This window comes from Onychomys torridus, chromosome 18, assembly GCF_903995425.1.
Source record: "Onychomys torridus chromosome 18, mOncTor1.1, whole genome shotgun sequence".
In the NCBI taxonomy this organism is placed as follows: domain Eukaryota; kingdom Metazoa; phylum Chordata; class Mammalia; order Rodentia; family Cricetidae; genus Onychomys; species Onychomys torridus.
This window is the reverse complement of record NC_050460.1, coordinates 12003310-12030368: the sequence shown is the minus strand read 5'-3', so window position 1 is coordinate 12030368 and position 27059 is coordinate 12003310. Positions and strand designations below refer to the sequence as shown.

Here is a 27059-nt window from a genome sequence, read left to right as displayed (position 1 = left end):
ACCGAACACTGAAAAGGTTTGATAGTAAGTTAATGTCATTTTCCTCACGGACTCAGTAATGTTCCTGGATGAGCAGTAAGAAAGACTAATACTGATTTTGAAATACATTTTAGTAATCACTCCCACAAAAATAATTTTTGTGTGAATCATACAGTGGCAGATGCTGCACATGCCTTGTGCTATGGAAAATTAAAACACTTATCTAGTCTTCATTCTTATACAAGTTGACAATGACTTAACACAACTTCAGTGGGAATTTCCTGGCTGTGATGAAAGTGTCTAGGAATTTTTGTATTTAATATTCCAGTTAGCTATACAACTGAAAATCTTCCACAAAACCTCCAATTAAAACGACTAATCCACATGTTATCTTATGTACAAGTCAAATATCAGGACAGGTATCAAATAGACTATAGCAATGTCTTCCAAGATGCCTTTATGTTGAAGAAACTCAGGCTTTACACACTGGGTTTAAACAATGTATAAACGAATGTTTCCAAATGAATTAGACAAAACCTAATTCAAGATAAACAATTAGCTATCAACATGGTAAAACAGAACACTAAATCTGAACCCCGGATGTGTTTTTTAGACATCACTATAACAAATTCACAAACATAATTATTTCACAGTGTTATCATCTTTGAAGAGATTGTGTGACTGTGGTGGCCATCTAAATATATATGTCAAAGTTTAATAATTAAAAGTTTATGACAGGAGACTATGAAACGAAAACAGTAGTCTATGCGGGACAGATAACATATGGCATGAAGGCAGAAGGGAGTCTGCTGGAAGGAGGAAGAAGAAGTTAGATATGAGAAGGGGATACAGTAGAGGACTGGGGAAAGAACAGTGCTTTGTATTAAAAGTTAGAGCCCTATCATGTTATTAAAATCATGTAATGAGAACCCATTCTTTTACATGGTAAAGCAGTGCATGGAGATTTTTGTTACATCCCGTTATATAAAACATATAGGCTGGAGAGATGGCTCAGAGGTTTAGAGCACTGGTTGCTCTTCCAGAGGTCCTGAGTTCAATTCCCAGCAACCACATGGTGGCTCACAACCATCTGTAATGAGATCTGGTGCCCTCTTCTGGCCTCCAGGCATACATGCAGGCAGAACATTGTATACATAATAAATAAATAAATATATATATATATATATATATATATATATATATATATATATATTATCCTCAAGTTTACCCAATACATGTACTTCCTGTGCTTTAACATCATAAAACAACATTTTCTACAAGAAACATATTTTCATGTAGATATGCTGGAACAACACTTAACAGTAAGTTCCAAAAGCTGAAAAACAAACAAACAAAACCTGAAAATGTACCCAAATATATTGTTTCTTTTACCTCTAGGAATCTATATGTGTGCTTACACTCAATAACAGTGTTTCTCTACTCTGCAACATTAAAAGCAGTAGAAATTTGGAACTAAGCCAAATATATATAATAAGGGCTTGGTTGAATGAGAGAAATCCATCTGCATAAAATTACAAACAATGTAAGTGATAGCTATTTTTAGCATTATTGCTTATATGCACTTTGATGATTTCACAATGCACACATATTATATTGAGAAAAGAAATATAATTAAAATTAGGTCTATCAAATTGATTGCATTTTGTGGGGACAGTAAAGAAACAATGAAAAAGCAAGGGTAAAAAGTGGTAAGTCCATGAATAGAGAGTTCTAGAAACATTGTTCAGAAATATGAAGCGCTCTTTAAACAAAAAGGAAGTTCCAATTCTATAACTTCACCTCACCTAAGAAATGCACACCCCTTGAAAGTAGCAAGCTTTTTATTTCTCTGGAAGATTCCAATTGTTTTGTAATTCTTTGATGGGTGTGCTAAATGAACTTGGCTTCTCGCATCTTCAACATCTCACACCTGCTCGTTGATTCAGAATCTTCTTTTATTAATCCTGCCTTTGAATTTACGTGCTGGCTACAGTGAATTTGTTCATATCTCAAAAACCACCATGAAAGGAACCAGTTCCTGAAAGCACATAGTGCTCCATGCAAGAAAAATAATCACAAAGACCAAGATAACCTGTTATCACCAGAGGTCGCTACAGGTAGCAGAAGAGAAGTAAAGTCCAAGCAAAGATGATGGAGAACGGAGAGTGGACACACCCTGGACCACAACCGTGTCATGGGCTGCACAGTCTAACCTTCAGAGTCAGAGGGAACTTGCTATGGGACATTTGTGCTTCTGTCATTTCTTAGATTTGCCTAAATAAATCCTTTTTGAGAGCACTTCTGAATGAATTGTCCTGCTACTGTGTTATTACATATTACTATTACCCCCAAATTACCTGGAAACTGAAGATTTATGCTGACTAGGCATTGAAACCAAAAAATTTCTGTGGACTAGGCATTGACTTCATTAAGCCCAAGCCAGTGTGTTGCTTAGTCCCTCACTGCCTATCACTACAGAGGCTATGAATAGAGACAGAAAGTGAATCTGTAAGTGCCACTCTACACTTAGAGAACCAGCAGTCTGGGAAGACAGCAAGGTTTAACACCTTAGAAACAACCTTCTGTCTCAGCTGCAGCCAGCCAACTGTGTAGAGAGAAGACAGGAGAAACAAAGGCAACCAGTGATTCTGGCGCATAGTCCTGCTCTTCTGGTCAGGTGGTCGGCCATATTTCTAAGAGTGGTGATGGCTCTGCCTCCCATCTAGTTATCGTCTGCACACTAATCCGTCATTTGGTGGATGTGCAGACTCACTCACTTCTTCAAGCATTGGGTCTATTTAATTTCTGCTGGTGTCAACCTTGTACTACTCCAAGGGCATCTGGGTTGGGGTGGTAGTTAACTCAGAACAAGCAAACTATTAATAAGAGGTGTGGTAAGGAATCAATAACATAAAACATATGTGTTGTGTATGTGTATGTGCAGATTCCTTTTTCAGAATATGGAGTGTTTTGTAAGGCACAGTTCCTTCCTTTTCCTATCCTATGTGGAAGGTAGGCATGGATTACTTTAGAGCAGTGAAGATCACAATAAATTTTAAATCAGTTCAGTAAGAAAATATCCTTTTCTAAACATGAGCAGGACAGAAAGAAATTCCACTACAATTTTTGTGTGTGACTATTGATTTTACCCATGTCAACAAGACCTCTAAATATCCAGAGTCTTAGCCTCCATATTTTCTGGAGAAGTGTTGTCTACTTACACACAAACTGTTATGTGAAGTTCATTTTAAAAAACGTTTCCACTTGAATATGAGCTTGCATTTCTTTTTCTAACTAAAAGGCTAGATATCTCCCAAAGGTCATTCATTTTAGAATTCTCTTTTGTTGACAGGCTGAAAGCCAAATGTTTGAATGTCAAACTTTATCTGAGTTTGTCTGTTGTCTAATGTCATTTAATGTCTATTATTTCTGAAGAAATCTGTTTCCCCAGTAAGAAAACTCTATTTGAAGCAAAGCCACAGATTTTGTATAGGTTTGATTGAATCTGGAATCCAGGTCTTCCATTTCTTCTCTATTTCTACATTCTAGAAGGACAAAATCATTACAAGAGGCAAGGTAAAAATTATAGATAAGAGGCTGGAGAGATGCCTGTATTTAATAATGCTTGGTGCTCTTCCTGGAGGTCCCAGGTTTGACTTCCAGAACTCATATAGGGTGGCTCATAACCATGGTAACTCCAGTTCTAGGGGATCTTCTTGCAATCACAGGCAACTGTACACACATGGCAGATAACACACAGGCACACACACACACACACACACACACACACACACACACACTATTTCTAGTTAATTAAATTAAAAACCATTTATAGAGGGTTGAAATGGAAAAGGGGAGAGGGAAATTATGTAATTATATATTCCTATATATGTTGACATTAAATGCTTATATAAATTGTAAAATCATTAAAAAATCATGATAGGTCAAATGGTTCTTTCATCTGACGTTTCAAGGTTAACAGTGAGTTTCACCTTTTGAACAATATGTAGTAGTATCAAGTGGAAAGGTACTCAGAACCCAGACACGAGTTTTCAGAGCAGTGATACTTTATGTACGGGTAGGGTTGCACAGTGGAAACACCCCCCACAGGTGTAAGTAATAAATCATATTAGTTTTAGGAAATAAAAGAAATAATGAAATGGTTAAAAACATCTGGTGTTTTCATAATAATCCCATACTTTTTTCTTACAAACAGTATCAATGTTCACATGTTCTTCCCCAATGGGTTGGACCCCTCTGTCTATGCCAACCCTCCCCTCAAGTCCCACTTTCACTGTTTATATTGCCCTTTCTTCCACCCAAAACAAGGGCATAGACAATCAAAGCTCTCCTGCTAAAGTGCTCTCTTTCCAGTGACATGAAGACAAACGTTGCTATTGATAGGGCAATAACAATATGGACCTTTGTTAAAAGCACTAGCGTCTATAGTAACACAGAATAACTCTTTAACAGGACTCCGAGGCCTACTTCAACTCAAGCAATGGCTTTGCTAGCTTTACTTTTCAGGGTTCACATGGAGAACAGCCTTTTCAGCTGGAAAATACTATTTTTCATGGTTAGGATGGCACATCCATTGGCAACTTATCTTGAAGGAGCAAGCATCTCTCTGGGCAGTGAACACCACTGAAAGCATAGCTCATCATCCAACATAACCTGATCTGAATATTAGTTTAAGTTTGTGAAGAAAATGTGTATAATTTGGTGATGATATGTCAGAAATGTACTCATGAGTTCATCCAGGAGAATGAAATATATTTTAGAGTAATTTGAATAAAGTTGTGTTAAGCAGACTTCCAAGGAAGAAAAGTGAATTCCTATCAGAAAAAAAGAAAGAAGACGAAATTTAGAAAATAAGTTATTTTGGGTCCAAAACTGACTGACTTGTATTTCATTTGGATTTAAGAAGGAAAAACAAAACAAACAAAAACAAGTTCAAGACACATTTTTATATGTAACCACCTTTTCCCCAGATTAGAAACTGTCTATTGAAGTAGTTGAAAACCTCCTGTGGACACAGAAGTAGGTAGCCTTTATCAGTTGATCCAGGAAGACTCCACGCTATAATATGATATGGCAGAAGAATTGATTCTTCAGCCTAGCTATTCTTCTTGTGGCCATATTTTAGGTCATTTTGCCACCTTAATCTTTTACAGAGCAATACCAAAGTTCGTGTTCTTGCATTCTGGGCCACTTTTAATCCTTTGCTATCATACACATGTACAAGTCACCGAGAACTACAAAGGTAAGCTGAGATTTGAGCAGGGACCAAAGGCTACTGCTTGTCAGCATGTGAGAAATCCAGGAAGATAATGCCATCTCCAGATCATCATGAAGTCAGAGCAGGAGGGATGTTAATAAGCATCTAATTCAAGCCCACAGCTTTACACTAGCTTACAGATGAAAAGCTAACGTCGGTTCACATGCAATGGTTTGGCCAAGGTGAAGCGGTGGTAAAGAGGACTGGATGCTGATCATTAAGGTAAAACTACCTCTTGACTAATTGCTGTTTTTCCATAACACTATCCATTTTTCTACCTCTAAAAAGTACTAGTTTGGGAGATAGGAATATAGGCCATGATATAAAGAGCTTGTTTTGGCATGTGTGATGGCCTGAGTCTAAATATCAGTTACCTTAACACACACACACACACACACACACACACACACACACACACACACACGTTCTGTGAAAATGTCTGTGCTTATAACTCACAGGTCAATATGGTCTTCCCTCCTTTAATACTATCTAATGGAATATTTGCTACTAGAATGAAAAGGGTGTTTAGTTCAGGTTTTAAGCATATAGCATTAGCTCCCAGGATCTGTCCATCTCCAGCCCCTTCTATTCTGTGGCATTTGTTACCATATCCACATTTTGTATGGATGATGTAGACTTGAACTCAGGTCTATAGCTAGTGCTCTTACCCACTGAGCTTTCTCCCCAGCTCCAGATCCTAATCAAACTTCTGACAAAGACAAGATATTTGCAGAGATTCCAAATATCAGTAAGATCTACCTCATGTGATTATGAGAGCTAGGTTTTCCAAGAGAATAATATGTTTGTATATTATTTAAATAACTAGATTTTCTTTCTATCATATTATAAAACTTTGCAAAAATGACAAAAAGAAAATTAAAATAAGAAATTATTTATTTATTATTATTATTTCCTTTTAAAATGTATTTTCAAATAACAAAAAACCAGATTCTCTTAAAACAAATCTTCTTTGTGCAGAAAAATATGCTCGGGGTTACTGTTGCCTGCCAGATATCCAAACACCTGCACCATAACATACTTCTTCCAAGAGAAATGTTGCTCTAACCCAAAACACCCCAAGATAAACTTCACACATGACAGCAAGCTCAGGGATGGAGCTGGCCCCATTCCCAGCCCAATAAAAGAGTCCAGGTTGGCCTAAGCCAATTACAGTGTTATCATTCCTACTGCTAGTGATTCATCTAGACATAGGCACGGGAAATAAGACTTACCAAGAACTCCACAGGGAGTCTTCTGGGAAAGGTTTCTTTACTCTTTGAAGACACATACAGTCTAAAGCCGTTTCTTCTTCCTCTGAATCTTGTTTGGCCTGCATGCCTTGTTTGTGAGCAACACCAGCACAAAATGCCAACCCAGATGAGGGAGAGGACCTTGGTTTCTAAAAATGCCTTTGAATCTCCGAATCAACTAGTTCTGTCTCTGTCGTTCTTTGTCCTGTCTTATGATGTGTGTGAGATAAGAAATCTCCTTATTAATTGAGTCAGCTGCAACTGGAAATATCCAAAATGTTGAAGAATTCAGAATTCTCTCTCTCTCTGTCTCTCTCTCTGTCTCTGTCTCTGTCTCTCTCTCTCTCTCTCCCTCCCTCCCTCCCTTCCTCCCTCCTTCCCTCCCTCTCCCCCCTCTCTCTCTTTATATATAATTTATAAAAAGTGTAGGTTTCTGGGATGTAACAATCCCAAACAATAGGTACTGCTAATCTTAGGAATGAAGACTCCTTGAAACCGCCACTGAAGGCTAGAAAATGGTTTCATGAAGCTCTTGGCTGGCCTTGCTCACAGGGTGCTAGCTAAACAAGGCCTGGGTGAAATGTCCTAAGGAAGTCATATATTAGACTGAGTACACAGCAGACAGCCTGGGTGGACGATGTCAGAGAACATAGGAGGATGGTGGGAGAATTTGTTGCCTGATCCTTGCATTTATTGACCCTTTTGAGAGCCATAGCTATACTGCATCCCAAAGCCTCCTACCAGAGATTAGGTTCTAGTCTGAGGAACGTAGCAAAAAGCGATGCTTGCCAGTCTCTGCCCAAGCCATCACACCTTCCTGAAGGGCACCTCCATTCTTGTTTCCCTTTCATTTGCTTGGCTAGGAAATGACCCCAGGAGCAACCTTGAATGTCACTAGTTGAAAGTTAGTGAACACAGAACCACACCCCTGTCTTCTCCCTTCCCCTGCCACCCAGGAATAGCCACAATAAATATTAACTTTGAGCACCATATAAATTTTTGTCTTATATCTGATAAGATTTGGAGGCTTGTTATAGTTGCTACTGTTAACAAGGTCAGCTCAGCAGACTTGCAGCATTGTGTGCCAGCCCTGAATAGGTGAGTTAATGCAATCCAGATTTACAAATAAGCAAAGTGAGGGTCTGAGAATCGAGCACCTCACTCGGAACATCCTGGAAGTGAATTGTGGAAGCACTTTGTGTCTCCTGAGGCCCCTTCTAAAAAAAAAAAAAAAAAAAAAAAAAACCACCAAATAAATTCCAATTTGGCTCTAAGTCTTGAAAACTGATATTGACCAATACACTAAATAATGAAAGCTGTGTGAATTAAACATTATTGATTATTGTCCTGTTACGTGTACATTCCTAAATACAGCTGCTCTTAGCTTTCTATTAAGCTTTATTTTAAGTCATGTTTGCAAGAATTATCATGTGATTCATATTCACTGATGTTTTGGTGAAGATTAGCATTCTATAGGTTGGTCATTTCTAATTTCCCCTCATCTTAGCATATAATTTGTATTTCTAATGAATCTCTGGTAGCATTTAACGCTACATTCTCAAAAGTATCAAAATTAGGGGAAACTAGACACTTCTGTCTTCATTTAAGCAAATTTTTCTAATAAGAATTGATACATTTTATCATAGAGAAAAAAAGCAATTTGAAAGTCACCTCAAAAGCCAGGTTTTTCACTGTGGAATTCTGGTTACAGGTTAGCAAGAAGGATGGACTGCAACAATCTGTGTCATAATATAGTACAGCAAGAGGCACCAATGTAAATGTTCTTGTTATTAGTTTAACATAGTAACGAAGGACATACGTGTAGAATATGTGTATACATATATCCATCTCTGTCTACTGAAAAGGGCTAAAAAGAATGGCAATCAGCAAACAAACGGACAAACATTTGTTTCTGATATAATTCTCAAAACAATACAATCAAAACAAAAATATTTAAGACTTCTAGAAAAGGTGGCTCATTCTAGAAACAGTTGTGGAAAAGATACAGGGTGAGCCAGGAACATCTTGTAAGATTATAAAGTAATGATTTTTTTTATATGAATGTTTTTTAAAATAGAAAAAGGGCATCCCATCACAATAGGGTGTGTCAAAGAGACACAGGAGTCAAGTGGTTAACCAAAAGTATGGTCAAGGGCTAAATTTAAAATCATTTCAACAATCAAATAGTCTATAATTATAAAGCAAAGTGCAAAGAAATATATATAGGTTTATATGAAGGTACATAAAAGCTAAATAGAATAACACTGTAAAATAGACCAGTATCCTGCATAGACCAATTTCAAATGATTTGCAGTCCCAGCTTCAAGGAGGAAGGAGGAAAGGCTAGTTCTCCACACCTCTAGAGTAGCTGCACATAGCAATTTCCCCCTCAAAAGTATAGTATGGAATTTGGTTTATTTCACAATGAAGGAAGCTGATAAGCATGAATCCAGGCAAGCAGTTGGGTTCACATTAAGAGTCATATTTATAGAACACATCTTTGATGGGATTCAAAAGCAGCACTTTCTCTCTATGCTCTTCCTTCATCAAATCGCATTTAATCCTGAGAGAAATATCCCATAGTTCCCATTAGGGAAAAATTCTAAAAGTAGATCAATCAAAAGCAAGGACTGTCTGAGACACTGTCCCAACAAAAGGACACCAAAATATTATGTGGGTTTGTAGATGGGATCGTGGGACAGAAAAAGGACATGAGTTAGAAACTGAAGAAATAACTATATCAAATATACTGTACTAATATATTAATAATGGAAGAAATTGGATGATAGTTTGAAGTCATCTTCCTGCAATCTAAAAATGTCTAAAATTAAGCCATTTTTATTTTATCACCATCAATATCATCATCAAATTATAAATAGAAACATTTTAATGCCCCCTTTATCTTTCATTTGTGAATATATGCCTTTATCTTTCCAGGTGACTTCATACTGCATATAATTTTCACTTAACAGTGAATGAATGTATTTCCATGTATTATAATTCTACACAATGTCTATTTATAACAGTCATTCATTTTAGCAAGCCATTATACCTCACTTTTAGTCAATTATATATTATAATCTTTCCCCCAAATTATGATGGATCTATTAGGCGAGGTAGTGAAGGAAGTGCAAAGAAAAAGCTAGGACAGAATAATTGTGACATATTGTGTATTGTAAGAAGTGAGGTGAATGTCTACTGTTGATAACAGTGGAAACATGATGCACTGAGAAAGAAAATACCCAGATATCAGTTCCAGCCTCAGCATTAACTCTGGATGTAGCCTCGAAGTCCCCTAATCTCCCTACTGTCTAGGGTCCTTGTTTACAAAACAGAATATGCAACTTATTGAACAGAATCCATCCCCAAATTTTACTGTTGTTATTTTAAGACAGTTTCTTAGAAAAATGCATACGAAAAATCTGACCAAGTATATTTAATATAATAAAGAGACTGAAGAAAATGGTTGTAGATATTCTAATACTTAAGATTCACTTAGTGTCTGTGTATATGAGTGTTTTTCCTGAACGTGTGCATGTGTACCACACGCATGCTTGGTGCCTGTGGAGCTCAGCAGAAGGCAATGGCTTTCCTGGATCTGGAGTTGCTGATGGTTGTGAGCCACCAGGTAAGTGCTGCAAACTGAACCCAGATCCACTGCAATGATGTACACTGTTAACTGATGCGCCATCTCTCTAACCCTGATATAAATACTTTTCTTTTTTTGCTGCGTAACCAAAAGTTTTGGATCATGTGGCACTGATGGAACACATTATAAATGGTTTAAAAAATCTGATAGTTGGGGGGAAAAAGGCTTCCCTTTGAGGGAGAGAGAGGAATATTGCAAAGACATTGGCTTCAGTGGAACACAAGGAGTGTCAGTCTAACAGTAGAATGACCTTCCAGGACAACTGGAAAGGCCTTAGATGTGAAGACGTTTGTAGCTTGGACTGCCTAGGGAAACATCAAGAATATTACAGAAACTGTTTCCCAACACAGTCACCACTATCGTTTCCAGTTTTATAAGGCTGGAATTTTTCTACAATCTCATCTACGCAGTCCTATAAATTCTGGTTCTTAAATATTATCTTTTCTCTTAGACTAGGCTATTTTATTTGCTGTCTTATCTGAGGGATCACTTCTAATGAAAATAAATAAATAAACAAACAAATAAATAAATAAATAATAATAAATAATAAATAAATGAATGAATGAATGAATGAATGAATGAATGAATGAAGTATCTATTTAGAAGATGGGCCCATTAGCTTGTTTGTGTGGTGAGATGTGTACCCCTGTAGACATCTAATGGAAAAGGGTCCCTGGTTTTTACCGAGAAAGTGAGCAAAAAGCGTCCCTTGAGACCCTGTCTTCTCTATGGAAGTTATTCCGAGCTGGAAAAATCAGTTCATAATCAAATTGCACAACTTGTTCACAGAATTTCTTCATCTTGTTTGTATGTTTGTTTGCTTGATTTTTACCCCAGATCAGGAACTTATGAATAGCCTAGCAACTTTAAAATTACATACACGTTTGAAAGTGATCTGGTCTGCTGGTGAGAGTCCCTGCCCTTCACACTTAGGCACACTGAGGGCAGCACTTAGGAGCACCGAGGGCAGCATTATGGGAGCTTTCTTTCTCTATGATGGAGACTTAGTGTTTTCTGCAAGATCTGTAGTATATTGCCCCCTGCCCACCTAGCTCTCTTTCATCAGACGAAACTGCCAGCTGCGTCTCCGAAAGTTTTACTTCTGAAATTGGGTTGACAGAAGAAAATTATCCTAAACTAAAAGTCCTGAAGCGACTGTGATAAGGAAAGGGGGGGGGGGGGGGCGCAGAAGCCAGTACTAAAAACTTTAGGTTCTGAACCCTCAAGTTTACAGAATGTGAGTATAATACTTAGGAAGAAGACACACTGCCTGTGTCTCACACACACACACACACACACACACACACACACACACACACACACTTCTATTGGTAAAGGCTTCCTCCCCAACCTCCAGAGCGATGATGAAGAGGTCTATGGAGCCCCAATCACTGGCATAGATGGGGTCTCTGGCAGGCCTCAGCTTAGAGCTTGTGGCAAGGCAGCCTGGAAAGTGTTGCAAGGAGGGCATTTGCTTTGTGGAATGTTGAAAATGCAGCATCATCCTCTCTGCTCCCTTTTTTTGGCCAAAAGACAGAATTCGAGGGCACGGGGCTCTAAGAGGAGCCTTGAAATGTGCCCTCTGGAGGAGGCGTGGAGCCCCTCCCTCCTAGGCTCTGATGGTCCTTGCTCCCGCCGGCCAGCAGCTCCATCACCCTTTCCTCTTCCATTCACTCCAGCCGGGAAGAGAAGGAAAACAAAACTCTAAAAATAACTGTCAGCATCTTAAAAAGAGAAAAGCTTTGCTGCCACCATCACCACCACCCCCCTCTTCTACTCCCGCCCTCCCTCCGCGCCACGGGGCACATGTCTGCTTCTTACAACACCGCGAGGCACATGGTCCCAGTGAGACACCGAACCCCACCGGGACAGAGAGGAAATCCACATTTGTGGGACGCTCCGCACAGAACCGCCACCTCCAGCGAGGGAGGCCGGGGGGACTGCAGCAGCGACATGAAGAAGGGCTAGAGCTAGGGGACGCGGCTCATGCGGTGAGAGGCAGCGCGCTCGCGCCGGCCAGGGTACGGGGAGGCCGGGGACACCGGGTGGGCCCTGCCACCCCCCGCAGCGCCCGCCGTCCGGGGGTGGGGGGGCACGCGCGCTCCCGAGACTTGAGACTTGCCGGCCTTGCTGCAACTTGCTGCAGTGTTTGAAAGAGTAGTAAGAGCGCATGGAGGTGGGGCCGGGGGGAAGACCGGGCGGAGCGGTGGTTGCGGGGTGTGCGCGGGGAGGGGGCGGGGAGGAGGCGGTGGCGGAGGTGGGAGGGGGGGCTGATCTCCGGGGGGAAATGGGATGGGGGAGAGAGGGGTAGCCCCAGCGCTTACACATGTCACATGTGCTTTTTAAGACGGCCGGGAGCGCCTGCGAGCTGGATCTGGTGGAGGATGCTGCGGCAGGTGCTTCGCAGAGGGCTCCAGTCATTCTGCCACAGGCTGGGCTTGTGCGTGAGCCGGCACCCGGTCTTTTTCCTCACCGTGCCGGCAGTCCTGACCATCACCTTCGGCCTCAGCGCGCTCAATCGCTTCCAGACCGAGGGCGACCTGGAGCGCCTGGTTGCTCCCAGCCACAGCCTGGCCAAGATCGAGCGCAGCCTAGCCAGCAGCCTTTTCCCCCTGGACCAGTCCAAAAGCCAGCTCTATTCGGACTTACACACCCCTGGGAGGTATGGCAGGGTGATCCTCCTCTCCTCACCCGGGGACAATATTTTGCTCCAGGCTGAGGGGATCCTGCAGACCCACCGAGCCGTGCTGGAAATGAAGGTGAACCACAAGGGCTATAATTATACTTTTTCCCATCTATGTGTATTGAGAAATCAGGATAAGAAATGCGTGCTGGATGATATTATTTCAGTGCTAGAGGATCTCAGGCAGGCTGCCGTCTCCAATAAGACAACAGCCAGGGTGCAAGTAAGGTATCCCAACACTAAATTAAAGGTATGCTCCTCCTGCATGCTTCTGCCACTTAAAGAGGCGGCACTTCATTTCTTGCCCTAAACAAGCAAAGAAAATGCAGAGGTCTCATCCTTAAAGCTCAGAGGCTACGGCTTCTTTCATTTCTGGAGGGGTGGAGGGGAAATGATGGGCAACTGAGCAAAGAAAATGTGCAATGAACGGTACAACTAGATAAGAAATTCAAAGCCAAATCAAATACAAAAAAAAAAAAAAAAAAGAAAAAGAAAAAGAAAAGAAAAGAAAAAGAAAAAAAAAGTTTCTGAGACCCTGCAGTTACATCTTTGTTCAGGGTTAATAAATCAGTGGATGGAAGGGGGAGGGGGTGTCCTGAACAATTGGGGGATTTCTTTTCATAATGGGGCTCAATGTATTTCTTATTACTGATTACACATTCACCTGGTATCATATTCACCTTTTCTCATCTTCCGCCTGGCTTGAATTTTTACAGGTGTGGTTGTGGAATTTTGCTGCCTTGTGGTTATGTCTGCAGGTTATGAATGTGGCATTCCAGGAATTGTGTGTGTGTGTGTGTGTGTGTGTGTGTGTGCATGAGAGCTTGCATAGCAAAAGAAGTAGGAATTTTCTATGAATCAGAACAGGTATGTGTGCTTAACTGATGCCTTAGTTTCCTTAGTATGCTCTTTCTATCCCATAAAGTATCCCAGACCCAAAGAAGATTGATTACAGCTGCCAAATAACAAAAGTAAGGAAAAAAGTTCACAATCAGCAGAAAATACAAGGCATTTCAACATTAAATTGCCATACTGTTTGGACTCTCAAGTCAAATTTTGACACACAATGAGATTCCTGAACTCATTCTCCACTGTCAGGACTCAGATGCTGCAGCCAATGAGGCATGCAGTCTGCAGGTGACTGAAGTCTCAGGGACAAATGTGACTTCCAAAAGACTCACTGCACCATTTGTGTGCTTGACCCTATTCGTGCTTAGAAGCTATGCCTCTAAGAACTCCCAAGACAGGTGTTCCCCAAGAAGAAAATGATGTATGTGGGTCTGTGTGTGTATGCTCTTCTATGGAGATCATGGAACTGGAAAGATCAGTACAGAATATCACAATGCCCATTTATCTATTTAACAGTCACCAGCGTAGAAAATGCAAATGATTTCCTCAGGACTTTTAAGAGAAAATGGATGTTTCCTGAGTTAAGCAACAATTTAGTATGGTTAGAAACTAATGATAGCTTTGCCTTGCCTCCTTTGAGCATTGTATTTTGTTTGCAGGGATCCAGAGGCTGCCCAGGTCTCAGCTTTACCAAACTGAGCAGCCCCTCTGAGGTTTAAGGAAAGCAGAAAGATGAGTCATTAGCTTGGTGAAGGGCTTGCCTGCTTTGTGCTACTGAGAGAGCATGATGGAGATCTGTGGTTGGGCAGCATGTTTTTCATTTCCCCACTCCTTCACCATCACCATCATTGCTTGCTAAGGAAAGGATGTGGTGGAGAGGTGGTCTTTCTCACCCATAGTCCTAACCCAGTTCTTTTTGGTGTCAATCGTATAAAGAAAGATTTGAGCTGCATCATAGTCACACTTCAGTGTGTTTTCCCTATTGAGTCAAGTTTGCATGTCATTAATATGTGTAGTTAGTTATGTCTCAATCACCTTTATTCAGCAGTACTCTCCAAGTGGAAGGACATCATCCAGTCAGCAGCTGTATACATTTTGTTGGTGTGATGATATCATCTTGACATTTACAATACCAATCTATGTGGTATTCTTTTTATTTGTCCAGGAGTTATTAGTTGCGCCTGTTTATTTCTGCACAGTCTTCTAGGCACATGAGATTGAATTATGGCAAGATAACTGCTGTTACTTCCAGTGAGCTTCAAGGCAGCAGATGTCAGAGTTTCCATTCACCAAGACAAGAGTAACTTGCCAGCACAGGCTCTGCAATTGTTGTGTGCACTCTTGAGCCAACACCATGCTGGCCTAAAGTACATCTTCTATACACACTTTCTGACTGACTGACTGATTGCATGGTTAATGGATGTATAGGCAGAACTCTATGAGTAATCATAAAGAAAAGGTGTAACTCACTTCAAGTTTATTGAGTAATAGAATTAGTCTGTTACCTACAGAAGGGACAGGACTATCACATATGGGCTGATGTTCTTATTTAGCTTTATCCTATCATTCATCTTTTCTCAAGTGTGCTGGTTTGAGTCTGTGTTTATGGCTTCAAGGGGGAGGGTGACTTTGAGCTATGTTGGAGTAAATGAGCCTTTTCAGGTATTCTGAGAACAACAAACCCTCTCAAGACTAGACATAATCTCACTGGTGCTCATGCAATATAAAACACAATTCTGTAAGTACCACCAAAATGTAGAATTCTGCCACAGAGACTCTAGGGAACCTCAGGAGCAGAACTCTCTGGCTGAGAGTAAAATGAGATGGCTTGTTTTGATTGTGTATTGTTTTCAAATAATTTTAATTCATGTGTGGCCATGTGTCTTGAGGTGTATCTCCATGATGTTGGTACTCAAAAGTTTGATCACTACTGTTTTTAAAGATGAGAGGGGAAATTTCACACGTACATTTTAGTTTTTTAATTCATTTTGTTCAGCTCTGCCTTACTATTATTCCCACCTCTGTCCAGTATTAAAAACTTCTGGGAAATCCAATAGTAGGAAGGAATCACAAGTTTGGGGAAATGGCAAGATGAATAGTAGTAGCTGGACAGTGTGAAAGGGAACTGTCAATCACTTGGCTTCAAAGGGGCAGTAGGTGAGGGCTGGACATGGAATGATGATAGGTAAGCACTGATTGACAGGGGGGAGTCATCAAAAACCTGAGTTGTGATGATCAAAGTACTAAAATAGCTGGCCTTCCTGAACTCAGAAAGATTTAGATCTGGTGAACATAATAATCCTGAAAATGTGATTCAGACAAGCAGGGTCACATAAATTGGCCAAAATGGAAAAATCCACCTGGGAGATTAAATATATCCAATGTGAAAAAAGCAGCACTTGGTCTACAGAACCACAGAGGTAATCAGATTGATACATGCTTTGAAAATACAGAAAAAGCTGTAACATCAGAAAAACACTACATAATATGAATGCTGTAGTCTTTACTTGGTACTGATCTCTATGGGGTAGCCTCAAATGAGCCCATGGGCCATGTCTGACTTCCTTTGTGCACTCCTTTTCTCTTCCTCAATCTTGACTACATCTCTAAAGACAATATTTACAGTGAATACTGATTGACTAGTTTAGTAATCAATTGTTCATTCAGTGTCACAAAATTATTACCAGCCTTTGTGACATGCTTCCATTTTAAAGATATTATTTGTTTTACAGATGTTTCTAAAGTGTTTTTTAACCTCATAATTGAAAGACTCAATACATACATATATATATATGCATACACAACAATTAAATATATATACGTTAGGTAAAGTAGTTCATTGTGGCTACGTACACATACAATTGTTAAATATACACATGAGGTACAGTAATGCTATGGGGCCAGACTGAGTTTTTAAGTAAAATTCCTGCCAATTGTTATACAATTCTGTATTTATGAGCTGTGCTAGATTGTAATAAATGTGTTCATTATCATGCAGGCAGCTTGGGTGATTACAGATCATGTGACCCTGCTTCTTAGACAAGTCATTGTAATCTCAGCTTTCTACTCATGGAAGTGGCAATTCTCAGGTAGCCCCAATTCCATACAGTTAAAGCAAATATAGTGCAGATAAAGGGGTCCTAGATCTCAGCAACTTTGCTACTACTAGAAAGGAGTAACTCAGATCAGATTTCTCTGCAGCCTATCTCTCCCTTTAAATTACACTAACTTCCATATATCTGGACACATTTTAAAAATCAGTATGTACATCAGCATAGCACCTTTATAAATAGGAGCAAAGATACACGTTCCTGACCATCAACAGAAGACAGTGCTTCTTAAGTACATTATCCAGTTTTAGAAGGTGTTGCAGTTAATTATATAGTTCTGATCTCAGTGGAAGGGGAACTAGAGCCAAATTGAAAAGCTATGGTCGGCAGTTTTTACTTCTACTCCTAATTTAGTCTAAAATCTCATACACACACACACACACACACACACACACACACACACACACACACATATATGTATATAATATTATACACATATATATATATATAATTTTCAGGTATTGTGATTTAAACTTAACTTTCTGATTCTGCCTTCCAATAAGGGAGAAAAGTTGCTACCATATTAAATATTTCCTTTGTATCCTAAAGGTTTCCAAAGATGTTATGTGTCATTTAGTTTATATAAACTTACAAATTGCTTTCCCATTTTATAGGAATAAAACAGGGAGCTTGGATAATTTCCTTGTAATCCTCAAGTTAGTGCATATATTCATGCTCAGACTTAAGCCCAGATCTGTGTAGTTCCAAAGCCTAATTACAACACGCTATTGGTCTTATCATTTTCCTAACTGTTCTCTGTTAACAATTTACAGTAGTCTTTTTCACAAAGAAAGAGAGAAAGAGAGAGAGAGAGAGAGAGAGAGAGAGAGAGAGAGAGAGAAGGAAAGGTGGAGCGAACCATTTCCACATTACCCCTTTGCTTGCTGTGAGTGACTGGCTCCTAAAAAGATGGCAGGATGGCACTGCAGTCAAGGCAAACTCCTACTCTGTACCTAACATGGCAGATGCTGCAAACTGAGCAAACTACTCATTGGCACATGACTTCTCCTTTGATGTTATGTCCCCTCGGCTAAGAACCACCAGGAGTTTGCATCTAGGATCAGCTAAAGGTGAGAAAGCTGAAGGTGACCCATGGTTTTGAGCCAGGGGCTTATGTGTCAAGGAAACTTGTGCTTTTCTGGCTTCCCTAGCACCAACAGGTGTCGGGGGGGGGGGGGGGGGAGAATTAATGAGATAGCAAAAGCTAATTCAATGCAATTTACATGGAGAAATGTTCAGGAGACCTCATTTCCAGTGCTAATTCTTTTGAAGACAGGTTAGTGACTGACTGATCTCACCATAAATTTAGATGTCAGGTTTTGGGGGTTTTTTTATGTGGAAAATTAACAGAGCCAGGCCAAGAAATTGCAGGAATTCTTGTTACCCAGCAAAGTTCTTTACGAGTGCTGGGAGACATTCCTACACATAGTAGGTGTTATCATAGTGGATTTGCAGTAGATTTGAATGATGCTATTGAAAAACATTGATCATGGGTTCCTAACTAAATTATTGTGCATAAATTCTAGCTAACATACCAAGAATTTATTGATTCCTTAATCTTGAGTACACAGATTGTGATCAAACATTCTCAGTATTGGGGCCTACCTTCTGCTCACTGGCTGCAGCAAAGACTTACATTAAATCAAATTAAATTATTATGCTTTCATGTACTTAGGCACATTGCTTTTTTTAATACACTGTGCTTTTTTACAAACATTTTTAATGAGCATGCAAAGTATTAGATTTCATTATTGAACTTCTAGAAAAGTTTGTTTATATTGATTCTTATTTTTGCCTTTGCTCCTCTGCACTCCACTTACCCTCTTGTGTTCTTACACCTCCAGTAGATTCCTTTCTATTCTGTCACATGTGTCTATTGCTATCCCTCCTGTAGTCCTCCCCCTCCCCCCACCCCGCAGTCTCCTACAAGTTTTATAGTCTATAACATACTCACATCCTCTTTAAAAATCTGTGTGTAAGAGAGGTTGCATTTCTTGTCTTTCTGAGTCTGGGTCACCTTACTTAATACAATATTTTAAAGGAAGCACTTAAGAAATAAATGAATGAATGGATAAAAAGGGAAGGGAGGGAGGGTTAATTTCCTACACTCTTTTTCTCATTTCGATACTCTTAGCTTGTCTGAGGAGTTCCTTGAGGCTTCAGGACATCAGTGGCTAGGAACAGAAGTGGGAATGGAAGTCAGTGGTGTGATAGATGTGCAGGAAGGGCCTAACGTTCCCGGCACCCTTTAGAAGACAAGCCTTTGCCTCTTCTGCTACTTTAAGGCATAATTCACTGTAATGAGTTTTCTTTCATCATTTCAACTTCAAAATTTTTAGTACAGCAACTATTTACAATACATTTGGGTAACATTTGGAATTTTTCACCCACTGGCTATTGCAACATGATTGGGCCACATTGCTTTTAATTCAGTTTTAAAACTGATCAGCATATATTCAGACCTCTTTCAGTCATGTTCAGACATTCATGGGTTGTGCTCAACATAAAAATTTTTAAAGATGACACTTGAAAATTGCAAATTTCTAGATTATTCCCCCAAGATCATGAATTACACTTCAGTTTCTTCTCTATGCTCACTTCAGAGTTTGAGATGTCCCTGTCTTAGTCCTAAGGTGGGCCTTGACATTTTTAATCCATGACTTGAATTTAGCCTGTCATGTATTTGCTTCAAATCAGAAATGTTAACAGAAAATAGGTTAGTGTAGGGAAACATCAAGGAAGTGTGTGGCAGATTATTGGGTAACTGTTCTATGTAACTACTCGCCTTTGTCCTGTAGAGTTGGGCCAGTAACTTGGTGACGCTTAAAGCTGATTACAGTCATTCAGCAAAGCCTGAAAAGAGTAAAATTCGATCCAGCTCTTTTACAGAGCAGCATCTCTCAGGCTTGTTTGCAGGCACTGAATAGCCGTCCCGTGCTGAGCTCTTCTCTCATGGGTGCAGTAACAGCCTCAGAGAATGCGACACACAGGAAGCACACATGGGAGCGAGACTATCTGAGGAAGGTGAAACTAAAATCAGAGGGACTGTAGTGTGCCTTGAACATGGTAATCCGTGAGTTTTCAGAGTTCCTCACTGAAATCAAGACTCATTCTTTGTCGTGCTGAGCAATCCAGGCCTCTGAAAGGTACCTAATGAGCTGCACTCAGCAAACAAAAGTCTGTGTTTGGTAAAGGATTTGGAATGGAACAGCCGGTGTTCCCTCTCAGGAGCTACCCTGCAAAGTGAGAGGTCCTGCCTATGATCATCTAACTCACTGCTGTTGTCACAAAAACTGCAGGCAGAGTGAGGTCTCTGAGCTCAGAAGCTGGAGAGTTAACCAACCGCTGATGGAAAACATTAGATTGTAACTCTACCACATACCTATATAGGCTTTTTATTTTCATTATTCCCTAAGCAACATTCATTAATTATTTTATATGGTGCTTGCAGTGTGTTAGCTATTGTAAGTATTCCCAAGATTATTTAAAGCATAGAAATAAAAAGGAAGAATACGATGATACACAGGAAGATGCATATACGTTCTGTAAATGCAGAGTGCCATTTTATACAAGGAAATGAGCATCATGGATTTTGGTTCTGGGCTAGGGTCCTGGATTTATGTTCCATAGATTCTAAGGAAAGACTTTAGGCTCTGGGTCCTGGAAAGCCAGAAATGTGTTTCAAGCATTCTCACAGTTTCAGAAAGCCCTTGATGTAGATTTGGATGTTTGCAGCAGATGCGGGTCTCACTGAATGTTTAGAATTCAGCATCAAAGTTTATACCACTCTTTGAGTGACAGGATCTTTTAATGACTTAACAACTAAGATTGCTCAATTCTAGCTGTCAGTATTGACCATACTGATGTGGTGAGATACATATTACATTGTATGGGTAAAATTCAAAGACATTTGAAAACACATTCATTCAGGTAAATATTGTGTCTGCTCAGTGTCAGGCACTGTATTGCCCACTGAGAGTTCAGCTGGAAGTAAATAAGATGTGGTGCTAACTCCCTGAGAAAGACAAAAATTATACATATAATTCATAATTACAGATTACCATGGGTGAAAAACACATGATATTGTAAGAGTAGGTATCAAGTCTTGTGGTGTTAAAAACTACTTTCTGAAGAAATGGCTGGGAGCTGAGCTGTGAAGAGTGAGAAGGCATTTATATGAGTAGGGTGACTTAGATGTTTGTAGAGACAAACATTTGATTAGGAGATTGGGGTACTTTGGAAACACTGAACAAAAGCCACCATGGGTGGAAATTATAGAGTAACAGCCATGAAGGTGTTAGGAACATATTGATAATTCCTTGAGATCAAAGTTCGTGGACCCAGAATATCTAGATATATGTCTGTCTTCTCTCTACTTTTGTTAATTCTATGACTTGGAGTCCATTTTAAGATTATTTATAAATCAGTTTCCTTTCGGTATTGAGTAAATAAAATGAGTTGGTATACCTTCATGAGTGTTTTATAAAGTAGAGTTGTCACTTTGGGGATATCATTAAAGATGCATCGTCTGCTTGAGGAATCCAGCATGAGTTAAGATTTCATGTTTAGCAAGCTCACAAAAGATGCTAAATGTTTCTCTTCTAAGAAGCACACTCTGAGAAGAAAGGGCATAGGGTGCTTCCTGAGGACACTGCTGGGTCCAGTGTAAATTTGTAACAAGCATCATATTACCCTGAAGACCTATAGAATTTGCTAAGTAAATTCTTTTTGAGAAGTAATTATCAAAAGAAACAACCATCTTGATTTCATGACTAGAAGTTTACAGAATCTCTCCCTAACTCCCTACAAAGTGAAGTGGGATGGAGCTCGTGTGCCTTTTACACAGCCAATCTGGAGCTGCCAACAAGCTCATCGTTCCAAATGTGACCTTTGACAGAGAATAAGAAAGAATTTTAAAAAAGGGTACTATCATACCTTGGACTCTGTGTGCAGCTAGGTCTAAAAGTACCTGGGGGGTTTTATTTTTATGACTGTCTCAACAGAGCTAGCCTTAACCTATTCCTGTCTGCTCCAATATTATGGCTCTCTGCACCATAGTGGCTTGCTGTCCATTCTGTTTTTCACATAGTTGACTTTTGTTCAGCAAACAAGTCATTTTCCCTCTCTCTTCTTTCAGTATTTTCATCCATCCAAAGAGCTGCCGTATTCATTCATACATATGACTCTTATCATGGTATTCTCCATTTTGCCATGCCCCCAAACTCGGGGACCCAGCCTTGAATGAGTAACACTTTGATCTGCCTCCTCGCACCTATTTATTTATAGACACAGCAATAACTGATTATTGTATTTCAAAGCACATGCCTATGAACCAACAACATTAACATCACTCAGGAATTTGCTATAAATCCAGATTTGCAGACCTCATTCTGTTTTTGGTGAAACTCTGGAGCTAGAGCTCAGCCAGTCCTAAAAGTGTCAGAACCATGGAGCTAGAACTTGAAGTATTGGCTGAATATAGGAGACATTGAAAGGGCTTTTAAAATACTCTGCATGGGCTTCATCTCTTGAGACAATGAGATATTCATCTAGGAGCAGCCAGGGCATTGTGAACTTAAAAATCTCCCCTAATGTTTATAATAGTTCACCAAGGTTGGGGACTGATGTCTTCTTCTCAGGCTCTTTTTCCTCTTTGTACTCATGGTTTCCACCTTTGATCTTCACTCCTTTTTGCCTACTGTACCTCTGTCTCTGATTTTGCATTAATAACTTCTCAGACAAACTAGTCTGTGTGACACAGTTATATGCCTCTCTTGGTGTGGGATGTCCTGGAGATAACTCTAGCTACACTCTTCCAAATGTATTTTCCTTTAAGAAACACACACAAGAGCTTCTGTTATAAAACAAACTACCATCTCTTGGCCACGACTGCTAAGAACTCTGTGAAGCCTCCAACCTTGCTTGTAGTTTCAGACCATATTGTATCATATGCAGCACAAAAGCTAAGCCAGCAAGTGTTTCTGTTCTTTTACTTCACCCAAATAATTTCTTTGGCTTGGGTTATCTTTTACAGTGTCAAAATTACATGTCTCTGAAATGCTAAACATCCAAGCCATTTTTTTTTTCCTTATGGAACGTTGCAAAGATATTTAGATACATAAAGCACACTTATGTACTGTAGGGAATTCTCATCTCTGTCTAATTTGCATTATGGATTTAAAGTGAGTCTGTATGTGCCTGGTGAACTAATAATAGGGTTAGGAGACCTCTTTATATAAATTAATTTGCTTGGAAAGATCTAGTCAACAAAATGGAAGTTGCTAAGGTAAACCCTCGGGGAAGGTTATAATAAAATAAGGAAAAGCTCATTCAGGTCATGCTAACATCCTGCAGCTATGAGTTAGTTCTGAAGAGAGATACCACCTGAAACACATTGAAAATTATCTTCATGAGTGACTACAAAATACACAAAGAGCAAGGAACATAGTTTTAGATTTGAGAAAGGAAGAAGTGGCAGAAAACCAGAAAGATACTTTGCCATCTGTCTACGTGGCCTCAGTTCACGAGAGGCTGTAGAGAGAATCACATGTATATAACACTAGATAGAGTTGCCAAATTTAACAAATAAAAATATAAGATAGCTGATTAAATTTTATTCAAAAAGATAGTAGGCATACGTGGTAAGTACTACATCGTCTGAATTCATAGAAACACGTTTGAAGATTTGGCACTGGGCTACCAGGACCAACTCTTTCTTCCCCAGGAAAGGTTTGAAGGCCCTGCTATGAAAATAGGAACAGGCCCTGCTTTGTTTTATCTCTTGCATTGTAACGGAGTAGAACAGTCTGGAGCTTCCCATTGGCTCTGAGGGAAGAGCTGAGTCTAAGTTAGGGAACTGAAATTTCCCCAGCCCCAATTCTAATGCTTGTTCATCTCCAACTATCCAGAGAAGTAGAAAGGAAGGCAAGGGAAGTCTAGCTGCAAACAAATAAAAGTTATTCTGAATGTTTCCAGAAATGGACACATAAATTTCTGAAAGGACCAGAGTCTTATTCAGGTGGGGAAGTGAGCAAGTGAAATTTAAATCACTCATGATGTGACCTCATTTACATATTCTGGCCTCAGAAAACCATTACATTTATTGTTCTACTAATTCTGATAGACTACTGAGTGACAGTCCTCTTAGCCTAAATACCTTTTATCATATATTTTAACTATGATAAAATGAAAGTGATTTTAAAGGAAGATTGATTAATGGAAAATACATGATGGGTGTTTATACATATAATTTGTAGGCTGGAAATACTAACTACCACCTTACATTTTTAGAAGAGCTGGGAACCCATTCTATGAATGAAACCTTTTACTAAAAACAAAGATGATACATGCTCTGGACATCTTTGCAACAATAGCAATAAGTATATATATCATTTAAAATGTTTAAAATATCATTAAAAATCATTTCTCCAGGATTATAAATGTCTTAAGGTTAGAAGCCATATCTTGCTCATATTTATAGCTTCTCCATAATATTGAAAGACAGTCTTACATATAGAAGAAATATTTCATAAAATGAAGCAAATGTGTTTTTAAAAAGAAGATTCTCATTAATGTTGGTTTGGGTTGCCTGATAGTCTTCATCATCGTTCTTTTCCCACACGATCCTAATGTCCCATGTGCAGCTCTCTTGTGGTACCCATTCCACATGGCAAAAGCCCAGCTTGTCATTCCTCCCTTCCCATGACTCACCTTCCCATACAGTTAGACATACAGAATGATCTTCAAAGTACAAAGACATGGGTAGATGAGGTATAGACTGCATCACAGGCCACAAGAACAGGGACATTAGGGCAGAGGAGGTGCCCCTGGGGACAAACACCTTGCTGGAGCTCCCTGGAGGCCTTAGAGAAGCTGAGGGTCTGAACTAGTTTAATGACCCCCTTTCATAGATAGTACACCCTCTCTCAGGGAATAGCACATAAAGCCGATATTAGCAACTGGACACGTGTTGTCAATTCATTCTTTTTAGCTATTTTTGTTTCATCTTAGAGACTATTTCTAAGGAAGTGGACTTCTTTGGGGCTGTGAAACTAGATGCTTTCACTTTTTAAAAAATGTCTTGTCAGAGTGTCTTTTCCTAAACTATGTTTAAGTTTTACACTTAAAACTTAAGTTTGTTTGTCTTGTATGGTGGTGTTACCTTAATCATCAGGCAATCCCCTGGTAGAATATTTTAGTAATTAATGGCTGCAGTGTTAAGTGCTATCTGCTTCCTAACTTTCCCTGTTCTTGGTACACTGATTATTTATTGATGGCATTAAAGTGGTTGGAATTCCTTAGCAATCTGATGGTGTATCCTACAGTAGGCACTGCTTTATAAAGGTAAATTCTTTGTCTTTGGAGATTAAAATAATAACAACTAACCTAATTATTATAATGCTAATTAATAATTAAGGATTGAATCTGTCTCCTGATTCTTTGCTTGTTTATTTGTGTTGGGGTCTTATACTCCAGCCTAGCCTTGAAGTCATAAAGGAATGGAGGATAACCTTGAACTTCTGATCCTCCTGCCTCCATGTGTATACAGTAATCATAGGCATGCACCACCATACCCAAACTCCAAGACTAGTTTTTAAAATAAGAATTGAACAAATTTTGTGTTCAATTCCATTTTTTACTTTTGTGATTTTGAATACATTACTTAACTTCTTTATCCTTCCTTTTTTTTCTTTATTAAGAAATATTTTATTCATTTTACATATCAACCACAGATGCCCCTATTCCCTCCTCCCTCCCTCCTCCAGCCTTTCCCCATCCCACCCCTTCTACCTTCCTCTAAAAAGGTAAAGCCTCCCATGGGGAGTCAGCAAGGCCTGGTACACTCAGTTGAGGCAGGTCCAAGCCCCTTCCCCTGCATTGAGGCTGTGCAAGATGTCCCACCATAGTTAATGGGTTCCAAAAAGCTAGCTCATGCACCAGGGATGGATCCTGATCCTACTGCCAGGTGCCCCTTAAACAGATCAAGCTACACAACTGTCCTTCCTCTTTTCTGTGTAAAATAATTAATTCCTTATTAATAATCATGCTATGTGTAATTTCCAGCACCTAGTAGTTTTTTCATCAGCTTTAACATTTTTATTAATATAAACTTGTAATGACAATATCACAGGAATATGAGAGAATCAAATGAAAAGTCATTCACCAAGCCAATTTTTAAAAATCCAGTTCTAACAATAAAATATATAGTTGTTATCATAGGGTGGATATCTGTTTGATCCTTTTTTATTTCCATACTTTTGTAAACATAGTCATAATATCATTTTATCAGTTTCACATAAATTCAGTTGGTAGTGCTACTGCTCACTCTAGAACACTTCTAGGATTTTTTTAAATCTTTAATAAGCATAAAGAAGAAAGCAAAATCTTTTGGCTCATTAATAGGAGTTTTAGGTAGAGAACTTATTATATGATTTTGAATGCTACTTCTGTAAGTATAACTATTTATGCATGTGAAATATAAATATATGTCAACAGACTCCTGGGTAGCATTATCCCAGGAGAGACCTTGAATAGACATCAGGAGGACCTAAGTTATTTATAAGCCAGCTTGAAATGCTATACATTTTTAAGGACCACAGCCAAGATTAAGCTTCTAAGAGTACCTTGTGGCTTATCAAACTGAGAACTAGTTTTCACTACCTTTCAGTTGGTGAAACTCAATGATTCTCCAGAGAAATACATCAGAATTTTTCTAGTTCCCTGATACCCTGGCTTCTCCTCAGATCCATTAAGTCAGAATCTAGGGGAAAGGAGCTGAGCGCTGGTATTTTCATACACTTAAGTGATTCCAGTGGACAATCAGATTGGGAAATTTAGACCTAAAAATGACTGAGTTTGCCCAGCTCTTTAGCACATAAAATGAGAGGATCAGATGTATTAGTGAGGACCCATGATGCTCCTGCAGAAACTAAGCTTTATTCATCTTGGGGTTTCAAAAACAGGAATGAATGCCCTGAACTTAGTAGTACCACTTTCTTCCTCGGTAAGCTGCCTGCACTGCATCTGTGTGGCTAATGAAAGTGACCCTATCCTCTTCTATGTTTACCTAATCTGAAACTGACTGAACAAAATAGAACATCTTAATCAATTTGTTATGCACCAAAGATGTCCTGAATTGCTCATCATTGGGGAAATATATCATCTTTACTTGAAAGACATACTTGCTTAATGGATTTGTATAAAGAGATTAATTTTAAAAATTTCAGTTGTATGGTAAATAGTTACTGTCATGGTGGAACAC

At 39.3% G+C, this 27059-nt stretch overlaps 1 protein-coding gene across 3 annotated transcripts in view; it reads left to right on the top strand.

Annotated features, from left to right (window-relative positions):
- Window positions 1-12003: 12003 nt before the first annotated feature.
- Ptchd4 (patched domain containing 4) overlaps window positions 12004-27059 on the top strand; it is a 189554-nt gene continuing 174498 nt past the window's right edge. Inside the window, exons 1-2 of one of the 3 annotated variants that reach the window (XM_036168404.1) lie at window positions 12004-12147; window positions 12504-13089. In XM_036168404.1, coding sequence (XP_036024297.1) covers window positions 12143-12147; window positions 12504-13089 — 591 coding nt within the window. In that variant the 5' untranslated portion in view covers window positions 12004-12142. Of the gene's footprint in view, window positions 12148-12487; window positions 13090-27059 lie in introns of those variants that run through there. The other 2 variants (XM_036168405.1, XM_036168403.1) reach the window with 2 other exon arrangements.